At 43.0% G+C, this 16,082-nt stretch overlaps 1 protein-coding gene across 5 annotated transcripts in view; it reads left to right on the top strand.

Annotated features, from left to right (window-relative positions):
• Positions 1-16,082, top strand: part of KIAA1210 (KIAA1210 ortholog) — an 89,069-nt gene that overhangs the window by 59,980 nt on the left and 13,007 nt on the right. For all 5 annotated transcript variants that reach the window (XM_054040235.1, XM_054040236.1, XM_054040234.1 and 2 more), the window contains exons 4-6: positions 4,042-4,171; positions 8,027-8,185; positions 11,514-11,579. In XM_054040235.1, the coding sequence (XP_053896210.1) occupies positions 4,042-4,171; positions 8,027-8,185; positions 11,514-11,579 (355 nt within the window). The remainder of the gene's footprint in view (positions 1-4,041; positions 4,172-8,026; positions 8,186-11,513; positions 11,580-16,082) is intronic.

The raw sequence follows: 16,082 nt of genomic DNA, 5'->3' as shown, positions 1-16,082 counted from the left end.
GTTGGTGGGTGTGGCAGATTTACCATGTCATCTTTTTTTATAGTTTAATTAAAAATATTAACGATGGCCAGACCCTCAGAGGTATTGAGCGCCTCCCATACAAGCCAGTGCAATGGTAAGGAGAGTTCTGTCAGCAGAGCTTCCATAGAAACCCAACTGTCCCTGAGTTGGTGGGAATTAGGGAGGCAGGCTGGCAGTGGGGGCCAAGGGCAGGGGGGCTGGAACAGTTTTTATAGTGGGGAAGCTGAGAGCCTTTGAACCAAACTGTAAACCCTGGATATAATGGAAACTACTTCAAGCCAGGAGGTATGGCAGCACCCCTGGTTCGAGTACCTATGGCCAAGGGGCCTCTGTGTGGTTGCCCCTTGAACTCTGAGGTCCATGGGATGAAGATATGGGATGGGAACTCCTCCTTGATGACTAGAGCTGCCAATTTTGGTTGGATGAAGGTTTCATCACATGATATAATCTTTAATTCCAAATTAATCTTTAATTCCTGGAGATTCCAGGACAACCTTAGAGGCTTGTCAACCCTAGACAGTCCCAGCTCTAAACCTGTCACCCCTCCCATGTATCCCCTTGGTATCACCCCCTTTTTGTTTTGTGCCGCCTTCTACCCCTTCCTTTTGCAACTCCACCCCTCTTTCTTGTGCGCCACTCTCTCCTCATTCCAACCACTGCTCAAACATGCTGCTTTCATAAAAGCATCCATCAATCACCCACCCGAGAGTATGCATTATACACACACACCCCATGCTGAGATTAAACCACCAGCTCATACTTAGAAGCCCCTCCTGCTCAATGGATTTTATTTGGAGCAGGATTATTTAGGACCAAGTTCTCCCCTCGGTTGGTTTTACCCACTTAGTGGAGCAGAAATTAAGCAAACTCCAACTCATGGAGTTTCCTTTTAAATTCTGTCTTCATGTTCATGCTGCTTTAAGTAACAGCATCTTGGTGGGAATGCATGTGGCTGACTCATATATTTATATAGGGAAACTGGGGTAGAAGTATAATGGCTAAAACATCTGTTTTCTCTTTTTATTGGCTAACAATGCAGCTTTAGATTTGGATGCAAATATAAATACACTGCATGGGATTACACTGTGAATATGCTGTATGTAGGAAAGCGTGTCCTACACTCATCTCTCCTAGACCAGCAATTCATTCTAAAGTTACTTTTATGCTCCTATTGTCAGTGCCAAAAGAAAATGTAGAAAGTCTTCTGCAAGTACATATATATGTGTGTATATATGTATTTTTTAAACATCTATGGTGCTGGCAGCAGCGCAGTCTCCAGAACACGCAAACATCTGCCGCTCTTTCTAAAGGACTCCAAATAAGTACAGTAAGAACATCACTGTTTTAAAAAGAGATTAATACATGGCCAGACCCAGGATCAGTTCTAAATAAATCAATAAAGAACAACGAGCATCGGTATTAATTTATATTCATTAAAAACCTAATTGACACCATCTTTCTAGCCACAGCATAATAGCTTCAGTAATTATCTTGCCTGGGTATAGTCCTTTCATTCAGAAGGTGCTTGTATAAAAATTGATATACACAGTGTAAAAACTTAGGGATTACCTAGAGGATGAAGGCAGGCAAGGGTTTATCAGTGCACTGCAACGCTACACAACTCATAGACTCATAGACTTTAAGGTCAGAAGGGACCATTATGATCATCTGGTCTGACCCCCTGCATGCTGCAGGCCATAAAACCGTCCCTACCCCTTCCCTGGACCCTGCTGTTGAAGTCCCCAATCAACAACTCAAGATAAACATTAGCAAGCTGATAATGCTAAAGGAAAGGGGAAGAACATGAACTCTGGTCCTGGCTTTTAGTGTAAGAGCACAGATTAGTTCTGGATAGGACAGTAACGTGCAGCAAGATTGCTGCACATGCCCTGGGGGAATGCTTTCAGACTCAGCCTAAGCATATGGTTGGCTACATCTCAAATGGCAAAGTGAAGTTAGCCAAGCAGGCACTGCAGGTGTCATTCCCCAGTGCTGTGAGAAGAAGATGGTTTTGCTGTAGGGCAGGAGGAGAAAGGTGTTTTTTTTTTTTTTTTGTATTGTGTATTCCTTTATGAAAAGTCCCCTCTCTCTGTCCCAGAGTTTGTTTTGGAGGTAAAGAGAGAATTTTAGGTTATGAGACTAATGGAAAGCCATACCCCCTCCCCATTCTATCTGGAATCCCCATATAAAGCAAATGTTGGATAGCGTAGGAGATTTTCCCAGACAGTTTTGTGGTAAGGGATTGTCCCTCGTCACTTCCATTTACCCTGAGTCAATCTGCTAAATGCAATTTACGTTGCCTGAAAGGCAGCTGGGCCAAGAGGTTTAGACCTGGGTTACAGGTCTGGCCGCAGGAGAGAGCTCTTTGTGTCTAGCTAGGTGCTGGTGTGAAATTTTGATGCAACCCATGTTTGTTGCCTTTTAGACAGGGAATGTACAACTACAACCTGTCTATACAGCATCTATAACTGAACAGGCCTGGTTACAACTCAGTTAATAGCTGTAGCACAGACAGGAGCTAATCATCTCCCTTAGCCAAGCTAAACCTCTGGAGAGCGTAGAGCTGGACTCAGGAGGAGACCTAGGTGAAATTTTTTGTCAGAAACCTTTTTTTGTTGTTATTGCAAAAAATGCAGATTTGGCAACACGGAAATGCTTCACTAAATTGAATCAATTTTACCCAAATTGTTCATGTTGGGGGAAAAAATTCTGTAAAAATCGAAAAGTTTGTTTTTCATCTTGAAATGACTTTTTGTTTAGAAATCTCCGTCAATTTTACTAAAGACCAATTACAAACATTTTAAAAAAAGCTCAAAATGAAATGATTTGTTTGACTTGATATTATTATTTTTTATTTGCCACCTACCTAAAAAATCCGTTCTTCATCCAACTGTACTTGGGAGGTGTAACTGGGTCCCCTGCCGTGGCTCTAGTTGTATTGTAGATGGGCCTTGGACATATTTAAAATGTAGATTGGAACTATATTTGTGGTCCAATCATGTTATAACAGTTTCTCTTTGCTTATGTGGACAGAAAAAAACCCTGTTAGGGAACCATATTTTAACCTTGATGCGTGCCAAGGTTTGAACTCAATTTGTGTGTGTGCTTCCATCTCCCCAGAAACTGGGGCTGATCTGACCCACACCCAGCAATGAAGGGCCAAAGGGGCTGTTCGAGCAGCCAAGTACAGCTGGACAGAGGGATGCCCCCAGTCTCCTGCAAAGGCATGGTATGGAGCTGCTACAATGGCTGCATGCCATTCAGAGATTCCTCCAGCACTGGAGGAGTTTCCCAGTGACTGTATTAGCCCTCTGCATGGGTGATGTGGCACAAAGGAGCCTTATTGGAATGGAGAATTGGGCTCAGATCCTGCTGTTCTGATGGATTATAGGCCATGTAACCCTGGACTCTGGGGGGAAGCCTTGCATTAAAGGACAGGGGTTTTCTCTAACAACAGTGTAAAATGTAACTTTCCCTCAAGCTAGAGGAGCAGGGCCATACGTGGAGTTGCCATGGAGAAAACAAAAAAGCAAACCGGCAGTAAGAAGGGAGGGAAGATTGCAAAGGGGACTTATCCCTGTGACATGCTTGTCTTTGAAGCCTTGCTGGCAAGGCCCAAAGTGTGAGTGAGTCAAGGAGTTTATTAATTATTAATTATTATTATTATTATTAATTACTTGTATTATGGTAGCACCTAGAGGCCAGGTGAATAAAGCTGAGACCAGGGCTTTATTTGTGGTAGGAACTGCACAAACACATAGTGATACAATCCCTGCCCCTAAGAGCTTACAGTCTAACTAGACAAGACCCACAAAAGGTGGGAGGGAAAACAGACGCACAGAGAATGACTTGCCCAATGTCACCCAACAGGTCAGTGGCAAAGGTAGGAATAGAACCCACCTCTCCGGATTCCTAGTTAAACGTCCTGACCGCTCTGCCCCTTAAGGTGGCTGAATACAGGAATGATACGAAATTTTGGAGATGGAGATAATGGGCTCAAAGATCTTCCCTCCCTTTCAGATCCAAAGGAAGCATGGGAAACAAAGCCTTGTCACATGACAGTGTCTTTATTTTTGAATCTGCGCCAGAAAACACAGCTGGTGACATGTCCTCTCAGGAAAACATACCTGGGAAAGTGAAAACGTTACAGGTAAGAGCACGTTCCATGTTCACAGGGCTGGATAATTTACTGCTTGTTAGCTGCCATGCTGAACACTTGCTTGGATCCGCTCTCCAGCTGATTCCTCAAGGCGTATGGCAGAGAGTTGGAAAATAGATGTACTGTTGTTTGAATCTGTTCTGCTGCTTAGAAATACATATATATATATATATATATATATATATATAAGCGGCACCAGTGTGTTCAGCCTTGTGCTGGTTACTCCGGTGACAACCCCTGCCCCCAAGACTTCATAACCTATATTCTTTCCGAGGTGAGTAGTTCCTCTTCGCAAGGACCTTCCATTCTTTATTTCATAGCTTCCGCCTTTTGGTTAAGGCTATTTGTTTATATTGAAATGTATCCCTTACACTGAAGCTGGGAATGGGTGACGGGATGGATCACTTGATGATTACCTGTTCTGTTCATTCCTTCTGGGGCACCTGGCATTGGCCACTGTCGGAAGACAGGATACTGGGCAAGATGGACCATTGGTCTGACCTAGTATCGCTGTTCTTATATTCACTGGTATTATTTTAAAGGCATCCCGCTGCTCCAGTTCTGCCCTGAGATGTTTTTTAAATGTTTTTTATTGTATTGTCCAGCACCACTCTGTGTGTGCATGAATGTGTTGTGGAATGACAGATGTGTCAGGGCATTCTTAATAACAGCTTTATTTATATCATTATTCTTCCTATCGCTGTCAGCTGAGGACACTCTGTTCTCCTAGGTCATTTCCTTCTTCCAAAGCACATGCTGAACCCTCCTTGGCAACCTCCTTATCAATTTTTGGGTATTGCACTCTGAGAGCTGCCCGACGTAAACCACAAAGATAAAAGTTTAAGGTTTTCCCGGGGATTGAAGCAAACTGTTGATAATGCAGTCCAAGGCCGCCTACAGGCCTTCATTGGTCAGCATGAACCACGGTTGCAAAACAAGGTTGCATCACATGTTAAATAGCAGGAGATACGCAGAGGGACCTCTTCACGAAAATACAGATGAGGCTAAGTTTCAGTTCAAGATATTACTTGCAAAACAATGGGGTCAGGGGCGGGGGAGAATAATAATTTCATAAGGCAGGACCTTTGGGGGCAAAAGCTCCTTTCCATTTGTTTAATCTGATTCTGTTATCTCCATCCCCTTGATTCCTCTTCCCTCAACTATCCATGACACTGCATAGTAACAGAGTGCTGCCAGGGATATTTTTATAGTCAAAAGGGAGAGTCTGTTTCCTTTAAGTTAACTCTCATTTGCGTGAAAAAGCTGCGCACCAATAAAACCAGATAGTTCTTAGTAACAGTAGATTGACTTTTGCCAGCACAAGAGGGATCGTACATTTGCATTTCTCCTGTAATGTCTTGCCCTCTGCATTTAATAAATAATGGTGGGCAGGGTTTGTAAAATATTAGGGAAGCAGATTTTACTCCCACTTAGGGAGTAGATGTGCAGATGTGTCGTGGGTCTCATTTGCTTGCTGCATTCATTGCATTCTTTGAGCAGCTTGTCATTTGTCTAGCATTTGCAGATTGTCTTGCTTCTATTTCTCTGATTGGTTTGGGGTAAATCTGTGGGGTGCTTGGGCAGATGTGGGAGAATCTGAATAAGAAGATTGTAGAACAGAGGCTTGACGAGGAGCAGATTTACCATTAAACACACCGTGCGATGACAGGGGGCCCCCCAAAATGCGACAAGCGCAGCAGGGCTCAGGCAGGCTGCCCGCGCTGCTCCCAGAAGCGGTTGGCTGCTGGCACGTCTCTGCACGCCCCTGGTGGGGGGAGGTGGCTCCGTGCACTGCCCCCACCCCAGGCAGCGCATGGAGACCCGCTGTCCCCCAAGGGGCGCACAGAGACTAAGCAGAGCTAAGATGGCTCCCTGCCCGCTCTACCTCCCTCCCTCCCTCCACGCCGCACTGCTCCTGGAAACGGCCGGCATGTCCCTGTGTCACCGCGTATTGCCCCTGCTCCAAGTGCCGACTCCGCAGCTCCCATTGGCTGGGAATTGCGGCCAATGGGAGCTGCGGGGGCGGTGCCTGCGGGCAGCGGCACATGGAGAGTCCTGTCGCCCCCCCACCTAGGAGCTGCTGCCAGAGGGGTGTGCCGGTCGCTTTGGGAGCCACGCCGTCTGAGGTAAGTGCTGCCCCCCTCCCGCACCCCAGCCCAGAACCCACACCCCGCACCCAAACTTCCTTCCAGAGCCAACATCCCTCACCCCCTCCTACACTCCGACCCCCTGCCCCAGCCCAGAGCCCACACCCAGCACCCAAACTCCCTCCCAGAGCCCACACCCCTCACCCCCTCCTGCACCCCAACCCTCTGCCCCAATCAAGGTACCTCATTTTATTTTCATTTACTTCCTATTACTTACAATATAGGAAGGGATGAAGAAAAAAAAGAATGAAAAATGGGGGGAGATAAGAGAATGTTCTTTTTCTTGGCTGGGTCTGGAGGGGGGGCCCCCAAAAAATGAAGTGCACACAGGGCCCCACTCACTCTAAATCCACCACTGGGCTTGACTCCCTGTTGCTCTTTAGTCGTTCACACCCATACATTTGAGAGCAATGCAGGTGTAAAATGCTACCACATCAGAATAGTAGCATTTTACATCCATTTTGCAGAGGTGTAAATGACCGTATAGCGTGAGGGGCAACAGAGAATCAGCCCCTAGATCTTTGTAAACTCCCCAGCCCGTGGTTTGATAAGCAAATGACCATGATCCTGGTCTCTGTCAGGAGTCCTTAGATGAGCCATTTTTAGTTGAAGGACAAAAGTTCTCTTCAGACCTTGTCTGTGTTCCAGCCCTGACATAGCTGACTCCAAGAGCTTTAGGACCGGTGTTTCCTGAGATTTGTTTTTTTGTTGTGTTTTTTAAGAGGGAACATCTGTCCGCTTGTGAGGTTGCAGACTTTCGGTTTATTTTTGTTCTCTGCCGCGCCCCTCACCCCCCCCGGATCAGACTGGTCCTAGCATTTTTCTGGCAGCCTTGCAAAATAATTCACACCCTCTCTGACAAACATCAGTGATTCCTGTCAGCCACGATCACTCCCCATGTCCTGAGGTTTTGGGGAAGAGTTAGTGAGATGATCCCACAAATTTTAAAGAACTCCCTTTGTATAAAATGTCTGTGTGAGAGCAATTCTTCCTGTCAACACCTTCCTTCTTGGTGCAGAAGTGGGGCCCAGCTGCTTGTCGGGGGTTGGGGCATAGCTGTCATTTTTTTGCAAAGGAATTTTTTGAAAAGGACAATTGTCCAGATAAAGCCAGGGTTCTAGGAGCTACCAGCCCTCCAAACTCTGGAGGATTCTGTGTGCATTCTGGTAAATGCCATCACTTGTAATTCTTTACCAACACTAGCTAATTAACCGTCACCTCGGTAAAATGGGAAAGTGTTACTTTTAGTGATGAAGAAAGATTAAGTTACTTGACCAAACGCACAGAGTTAGGTCTGGGTGTGGGCAGATGGTGGAAGTTGACTAGGGGTTAAGGTATAAACTGAGAATTCAAAATAGGGGGGGATGTGCGCATGAACACCATGTGTTGTAATAAACTGGCTGTGGTTCTGCTGGGGATGGTGAGATGTCAGTCTGTAATAATCTGCTGAATTAAATTGTTTTTTCAATATTTTGTGTAGCAGCCAGTGTTCATGGAAGGTCCTGGAAGAATGTAACTAAATATAACTTCACTCTTTACTAAGCTTTCTGGATGGCCCTTTCCTTTGTATACTCCTCTTCACTAAAAACTTCTGTCTGGTAACTGACGTATCTTGGGTAGAATTATACATAATGAAGGTTTCTTCCGTATAGTTAAAGCTATTTTAAGATTGTGTATTATGTTTCCCTTCGCCCCACAGCTCCAGTTACAACAGAACATCAGACTTGGGTCTTCTCCTCTTGTTATAACTGGCAGGAAATTGGAAGATACAGGTGCTGTTTCAGAAGATGATGGATTACCTAAAAGCCCTCCAGAAATCTCCACTCTTCATGAAGTTCTAACATGTTCACCAAGCAAGGTATGTTCATCATGTCACCTCAGTATTAGAGGAATAAATGGAATTGCCTGTGTAGAATAATGAAGTCTGCAGTCAAAAAATGCTTTACTATAAATCATTATTCTTATTTCAATGCCATCTTTTATGTGGGTTCATTTGTACAAAACCTGTGGTTCTCTGATTTATCATGCATGGTGGTTTCCCTCTTTCAAATTCAATACCAGAATCAGAAACCAACAAAAAACTTTTTTTTACGTTTGCAAGTCAGTGGAAGAGGAGGTTATTAAAAAATGGTTTACAGAAGTTGAGTTATTTCCGGAAGTATAAAACACACACACAAACGTATATAGATATATTTAAAAAAAAAAGATCAAATCTGCTGTAGATTAAATCCAAAGTGGGTAGAGTTGGTGCAAGGAAACTTTTTTTTTTTAAACTGACAGTCCTACAATTCTAGGTCAACAATGGCCCCTTATATATATATCTCATTGAAGATCCATCACTAAGTTAGAGACAGGAATGCTCAAGGTCCAGTGGTGGGAAAGAGGTTTGGGCAGTCACCGAGTGTTTAAAGGCTATTTTGTATTTACATGTAATTAAAACAAATCCAATTGTCAAACATACCTAAAGAAAAGCAGGCATTCTGGGGTACTTGTGAATGTGTACCTGCACCATACTTAAATCCTGGTTCATCTCTGTATATTACTATAAAAGATATTAGTAACTGAGAGGATGTTCCTGATTCAATTTAAAATTCAGGCTTTAAAAATCCGTCCTTTCCACAAAATATTATTATAATAACAATCATCTACATCTCCAAATGCGCAGGGATAGACAAACAGTCTTCAGAAAATACCAACCATGTAATAGCAGTCCCTGAAATACACAAAAAGTTAGAGTGTTCTGTGCTTATCTCTTAAAGAATTATACAAAATTGTTAAGGATCAAGTTAGAACAAACTGTGCTTTTAACAGTCTTGAAAACTAGTAGAAACATTGAAAGGTGAAACACTGCTGGGAAAGATTAAGGTAGTTGGAAGATTTATATAAAAGTCATAAAGACAACAAAAAAGTAAATTCATACTTCAACTCTGAGTTTAATTAGGGCAGAAGGGAAGAACCAAGCAAAGGAATTTATGCAGCTGATGAAAACAGAATCATAGCCTTTAATAACGGAAGACTCCTAGCTGGCTTGAAAACTTATCTAACAAAAGATGGCACTATTTGAAACCCCCTGATTTGGTTGCTGCAATACACGAGGGGCCAAATTCAGATCAGTTATAACACAGTTGAAACAAATGGAGTTCTATCTGCTTATGTCCAGTCTGAACTTGGCCAGAGATCCCTAAATGCTCCAAGATTCTGGAGCAAAGATGTGTCTCTCAGTGGAAAGCAAGGGCAATATTCATCTTTGAAAAGCCTCAGTAGAGGCTACTCAGAACATAGATGTGCCATCCCATGGGCTAACAGGCCAAATCTGGAATTCTCTGGCAGTGGCCTACAATGTATCTGCTGCATCAGAGGAAGGTGAAAAAAATCCAGAATATTCCTGTACAGTTGTGCAGTGCTCAATGTAAGCATGGTAACTTCAACAAAAAGGCAGAGCAAGGAGAAAGCGTGTCTGGATTTGCATAGAGAGAGAAAGCAAACGAAGAGGATTTAAAAATGTTTTAAGGTACTCGAGTAACAATGGATAGATCAAGATGCAAAACAGATGGAAATACCAGACATGTGGAAGAGGACTTGGTCCCAGTGGCAGTTGTGAGTAGCAAGGACCATTGACCGCAAAGAGTTGTTGTTGCAGAACATTTGTATGTATCCAAGCGAGAAGCTTGGGAGCATCATGGTGAACTGTTTATACAGCAGTAGAGAGAATGGTTTGAAGATGTGGGGGAAACATGCCAGTATTTTGTTTCAGCACTGGGACTACGATAAGTGGATGCCTAAGTAAGACCTGGAACTCACGTGTTTAAAGATGGAGAAAAGCACATTAGCATGAAGCAGAGTTCAATTTGAAAAGGACAGGTTGAAAAGGGGGCTGTTGTAGTAAAGTCTTGGTAGTAAATAACTTCCTTTGTGGTGGGGGGGGAGGAAAGCATGCATTTATCTAGGTGTTCTGCAAATAATAAAATACTTCGGAGCACTTTTAAAGAGTGAAACTGATCTGTTAATAAGGTTTCTAGAGCAGTCTGCCTAGTTCCACGAAAAGTTGAACAATACATTTATATCTGGACTGTGGTTTTTTTTTTTTAAGTATTTTATAGAATGCTCTAGCAGCAGAATGTTAGCATATGATGATTATCCACTGATCAGAGAAGTACATTTAAGTCAAATCTCTTTGCACACTTTGGACAGAATGATTGATCTGCTGTTGTAGGAGAAATAAACATCATTCTTACTTTGGTTCATTATAGTCTTATTGTTTCCACAAGTGAAAATGTCTTAAGGTTTAAAACTGTTGCCTTCTAGAAGTTTGTCAGTTGTGTTGAATTGTGCAGTGGTTGTTCTTATGTCAGGTCATATAGGGAGAGGAAGAATGATCCAGTGGTTAGGGCTCTAATCTGGGATTTGGGAGACCTATGTTCAATTTCTTGATCCTACAGCCTTCCTGTGTGACCATGAAATAGTCACTTAGCCTCTCTGTGCCTCTTCCTTTGTAAAATGTGAATAATAGAACTTCCGTACCAGATGGGTGTGTCGTGAGGATAAATATATTCAAGATTGTGAGATTCTCAGCTGCTTCTGTAATGGAGGCCATAATAATAACTCAGATTGAAACAGCACAGGAATGAGGGACATTGGCAATTTGACTAAACCCATATGTGAAGCAGACAGTGCTATGAGACACCTTCTCATCCGAATCAATCTGATTCAAAGGAGCGAGATCTTTTCCAAGAACTTTCTTCCTACTTTAAAAAAGTTTCAACAATATTTTAGTGGGAGGAGGCATTTGAGTGAATCTAATCATAGTTGTAAATCTGAATATCTAACAGTGGCAGAAGGTCAAAATAACTTTTAAAACACTATAGGCTCAATTCTCCACTAAGGTGTGTGTCCCCTTACTGCATATATATCTAGGCACTGTGCTTCTGTACGCTGTCCCGTCTACACAATATGAATCTGATAGCGGGATACAGGTATAAATGTATGTAAGGTCCTGCCCCTTGTGTCTGATCACTGATGAGGAATGAACAAATGACCGAGAGGCTATGCTATGAATTAGGAATCCTGTAACGACCCCTCCTAAGTTTTCCTTTTGTATTTTCTCATAATTATGCTTTTGTATCAGTCCCAGATATCTGTGTGTAATGCTTCCCTTGACTTACCCTTTTCCTTATTTTATCCCACAGTCCTCCAACCCTGTTCAGCGCCATAGCTCTTTGAGTTTAGGTGGGACAGACAGTGAAGATGAACAGGTAAATAGTCGCTCTTCCTGTTACTAAAGTTTTCTGAGAAAGTGCATACAGGGTCTGGTATGAAGCCAAATATGCACCACATACTACTGCTATATCTCTTCTGGGTAAAAAAATGCCACAGTGAACTGTGAATGTGACAATTCATGCACGTGTGCTCAGAAAGACACGTGTCAGAATTTTGAACAAACAAGTTCATAAAAATGTGAAGTCTGTTTGCAGATAATGCACAAACAGAAAGAGGGGCTGAATTCCACTAATAAGTTGTTCATGTGAATAGCTTAGCTGTCTCTACTGACATACTACATACTCTGTTGTGTAACTTAGCAGGCATTGTTCAAATTAGCAGGCACAATCTAATATTGCAAAACAATTCACTCCCCTATATACACAATGAAGCCCTAACAGCAGCCACTGCTCAGTGAGTCCTGTCTGTCAGCAGAAGATTGTTGGGGACACTCTACTCCTCTCTGACAGATGAGAATGGCTAGAGGGTCGGCATACATAAAGCTCTTGACCCTTTCTAAAACCTGGGTATCCTGGGGAAAAGGGACTGAGCTAAGCTGCAGCCTGTGTTTAGTATATAACTGATAACTAGGAGCAGTTAAAGTTAGCCCAGCACAACCTATCCCTGACCGAAGAAGGGGAAGGCTTAAGCCAGCTCTCCTCACCAGTATATGTGCTTGAAAAACAGGCCCAGGTGACTCTCCCCCAGGCCTTCCCTGCTGATTGCAGAGCAAGAGGGCTCGTTTCCACTGACAGTAGCCTACTTTAGCCATTGAAGGCAGACCTAATGGTGCAGATTTGCGTTTTCAGCCACCCATTCTCCAGCAGCTAATAAAGTGGCTGGAAAACTATTCGACCCTCCCCAGGTGACCTCGGACCTCAAATGCCAGTTACAAGAATGGCCATCACTTATAAATAGGGCTGCAGAGGTGCTTGCCTACCCCATGAGATAGCCACTGCCTAGTTGGAGGGCTCTTCCTACTCCCTGGCTACACCCCTAGCACCAGACATCTCCATGCCAGCCTGATGGAGAAGAAAGGGAAGGGGCGTTTCGTGGGGTCACAACAAATGCTGATCTGGCTGGAGTGGCGTACTGCCCGCCCCATATGGAAAAACTGCCAAAAAGAAGAAGAATTAACTCTTCAGCTATCTAGTAGGAACTGCAAGTAAGGCCAAGGCAGCATGATGGCAGAAAATTGTGTACAGCCCCGTGCACCCTCCCGAGGGGGCTCCACTCACAGGGCCCTACTCAGGCAGAGCAGCGTCTCCAAGGCCAAACCCTCAGTCTCTAATCAAACTGCTCAGGAGGCCTTCTCTTCCCTTACACCCTCTCCTGCCACTAAGCCTCTGAGGAGGATGGGAGAGGAGGGTGTTTTCCCAAGACTGACCCTGCTCCTCTGCCTGTGGTTGAGAGCAAGTACTGCCTCGCCTGGTAGTTTCTGGATTTATCGCTTTCAGTCTCTCTCCCTGAGACTGCCTTCTCTCTTCCCCCCAATTGCTGCTCCACCCAGAAAGCTATATCTCCTAGTGGGTCACAAACTGGACTGGGCAAATAATCCTAAAGTCAAAGTGGTCCAAGTAACTTGCACTTGTTTTTTTTTTTTTTTTAAATCTCATTATGTGTATTGAATCCATGGTTCAACTAATGTTCTACCAGTTCTAGTCAAAATCAGTCCCTTTGCCCATTTATATTAGCCAGACTATCCTTTCCGTAGCCTGGCTACTGGTGGTTCCTTTTCATTTTTCCATGGAAAATATCTGCTTCCTGCTGACCATGATTTCCTTCCCTCCTATTTGCCTGTTTCATGTCCTGGTCTTCTATGCAGAAAGAGGGGAAGCAGGGAAGAAGAGAAATAACTTTCTGTGGTGCACAGAGCTCCACTACTTGTCAGCTCCTGCTTTCTTCCTCCAATTGCCGGGAAGCTGTATAGACTTTTTCTCTTTCTTCACAGTGCAGCATCTGTCCCTTCTCCCAAAGATTTTCTCAACAGCCTAGCTTGATGTTGTATTTACATTTATTTTAAATTAAAACGTCTTCCCTTAAACAATCATCAACCGTGCAGTAACATTCGTACCCTTTGCTTTTACTATCAAGCTCTGAATTAGTAGAGCATGAACCAGTAAACTGAACAGAACAGCAATTATAAATCCATAGCTAGTTGTTCCGTTTAACAGAATTCCTTTTGCTTCGTGCTAAGTAAAGAACAAGTGGCCTTGATCACAGTCCTGGCTTAAGTGGATTTCACACAGTGTAATGGTTTGATTTTAGCAGTTTTTTGCTGAAATGGATGGGTAACGTGACAACAAAGCCTCCACTGGCTTCCAGGATTCTCTGAGTGCTTCTGCTGCTGTCTTCATCTTTAGGAAGCTCTCAGGGGGCATGTGTGTGACTCCCATTAGTGGCCTAAGTATTTATAAATGTACACTTCCTGACTGTTTAAAAGATAAGGATGGGCTGTTATTCCAAAAACATCACAGCAAATCTTTTTTTTCCCCCTTTCCCTCTTCCAGAGCTTTCACCCAGGGCTAAACTCCTTTGCCAAATGGCTGTTACAGCAATCTAACTTCCCTGTTGGCTGCTTTAACTCCAATTAATTAAAGAGCAAAGCGAAGTCCAACACACAAGGAAAGTTTCCTGGCCCAAACACTTCTCAAGGAAAATCCTCTCTAGTTGCAACATTTTCCTTCTGCTTGAATTCCAGTTACAGCACAGATGTCTTCCCTAATCATCTAACCCAAACTTCCCCCTTTTACCTTAAAACAAAGCACTAAGGAGACAGTTTTCTATCTACTCTTCTTTAAACTGCCCCAGAGAAGAGGAAATCACCATCCAATCAATGTTGGGGGGTGGGGCAAAACATCCACTGAGAAAGCAATATAGCAGTTAATGTCCATTAAAGACCAGGTTTATCATCCCTAGAGGCAGATCTTCCGCTGGTGTAAACTGTCATAGCTCTGGAGTCCCTGTGAAGACCTCCTCTAGCCTCAGGTTTCAGTAAAAGTTGACAGCCTACGAAAAGAAGATGGGTCACTGTGTCTTACAGGACAAAAATAAGAAGTACTATTAATCGTTTTGTCCTCAGATAAACTAGAGTTTCAGAGTTTGTGCCTCTTGAATATGTGGCGATGCATCACATATCCTGTAAAATCAGGTACTGGTGCAGAGGTAAGCCCAGTAGCTGATTTTGCTGTATAAACCAGCGTGTCACTAGCTACAGGATCTGGCCTTTCATACATGAATTCAGAGTGCCACAGTCATTTAAAAACTGTTAGAGGAAAGAACTTGTATGAGGGAAATGAGCAACAGTTACTGTTTTCTTTTTCTAAGATTTGCTGAACCTATTATTATAATTCTACAGGACCAATAATAGTTTGCTGCTTTAGTTCTTTTAACTTCTCCTGAATTTACACATTGTGAAAAAGAGAACCTAAAACGGAATTAATCAATTCAGTGTTGATTTTGTTTTAGCTCCATGAACTTAAAAAGTCAACAGTGATTAAGAAAGTGGGAGTTGCTTTTCTTTTTCTTAAAATGAAAAGCATGTAATGTATATACCTAGACTAATACTGCAGATCAGATGGGGAAAGCCTTTTAGAGCACAGCTCCAGTTCCAATCTTGCATTTAAAAACAAAGCTGAGAGTGAGTACTTTCCTACAATCAGAGTTAAAGGATTTTTAATAAATTTTAGGCAACCAGATGCAGCCTGATGGTTTGAATTAAATCTGACAGGCCTTGGCCCAGGCCAAGATTGAGAGCAGATACTTTCTTAAAGTGACCATACTATGTACCGTTGGAGGATCTTGTAGATCATGATTCTTCTTTAATGCACAATACTGTATTTCATCATGGTAACCACTATTTTCATCTTAAGTCTGTGACTTTGAGCCCAGCAAATCTAAAATATTCACTTATTAAATACTTGCCTAGGAATCTTTACAATGGAATTTTCATGGGGGTGGGGGAGATAGCTCAGTGGTTTGAGCATTGGCCTGCTAAACCCAGGGTTGTGAGTTCAATCCTTGAGGGGGCCACTTAAGGATCTGGGGCAAAATCAGTACTTGGTCCTGCTAGTGAAGGCAGGGGGCTGGACTCAATGACCTTTCAAGGTCCCTTCCAGTTCTAGGAGATGGGATATCTCCATTATTTTAAAATTTAAATTTAAATTTCATCTAAATGAAGCTATGTAGCAGCCTTAAAAGGCAATTTCCCCATGTATTCTCACTGTCTGATGTATGCCTACCGACCCTGAGACTGAAACTGTGTAATAAGACATTATAACTTTGCCACATTATAAATAATATGGGGAACTCTGCACATTCCCTTCAAAGAGGTTTGTAGGAACATTTTATTTGATCAGCATAGATTACTCCTTCTTGACCCTGTTTCAAGTTCAAGCAAACCCAAAAAGGAGAATGCCAAACTCAGTCCAAACTGGGATGTTTCACTGGGTTTTGTGGTGGAACCATGGAAAACGGCAGATTTTTCACTCCGATAAAGC

The sequence above is a fragment of the Malaclemys terrapin genome, chromosome 9 (assembly GCF_027887155.1).
Source record: "Malaclemys terrapin pileata isolate rMalTer1 chromosome 9, rMalTer1.hap1, whole genome shotgun sequence".
NCBI classification, from domain to species: Eukaryota; Metazoa; Chordata; order Testudines; family Emydidae; genus Malaclemys; species Malaclemys terrapin.
This window is presented reverse-complemented; position numbering and strand designations above follow the sequence as displayed.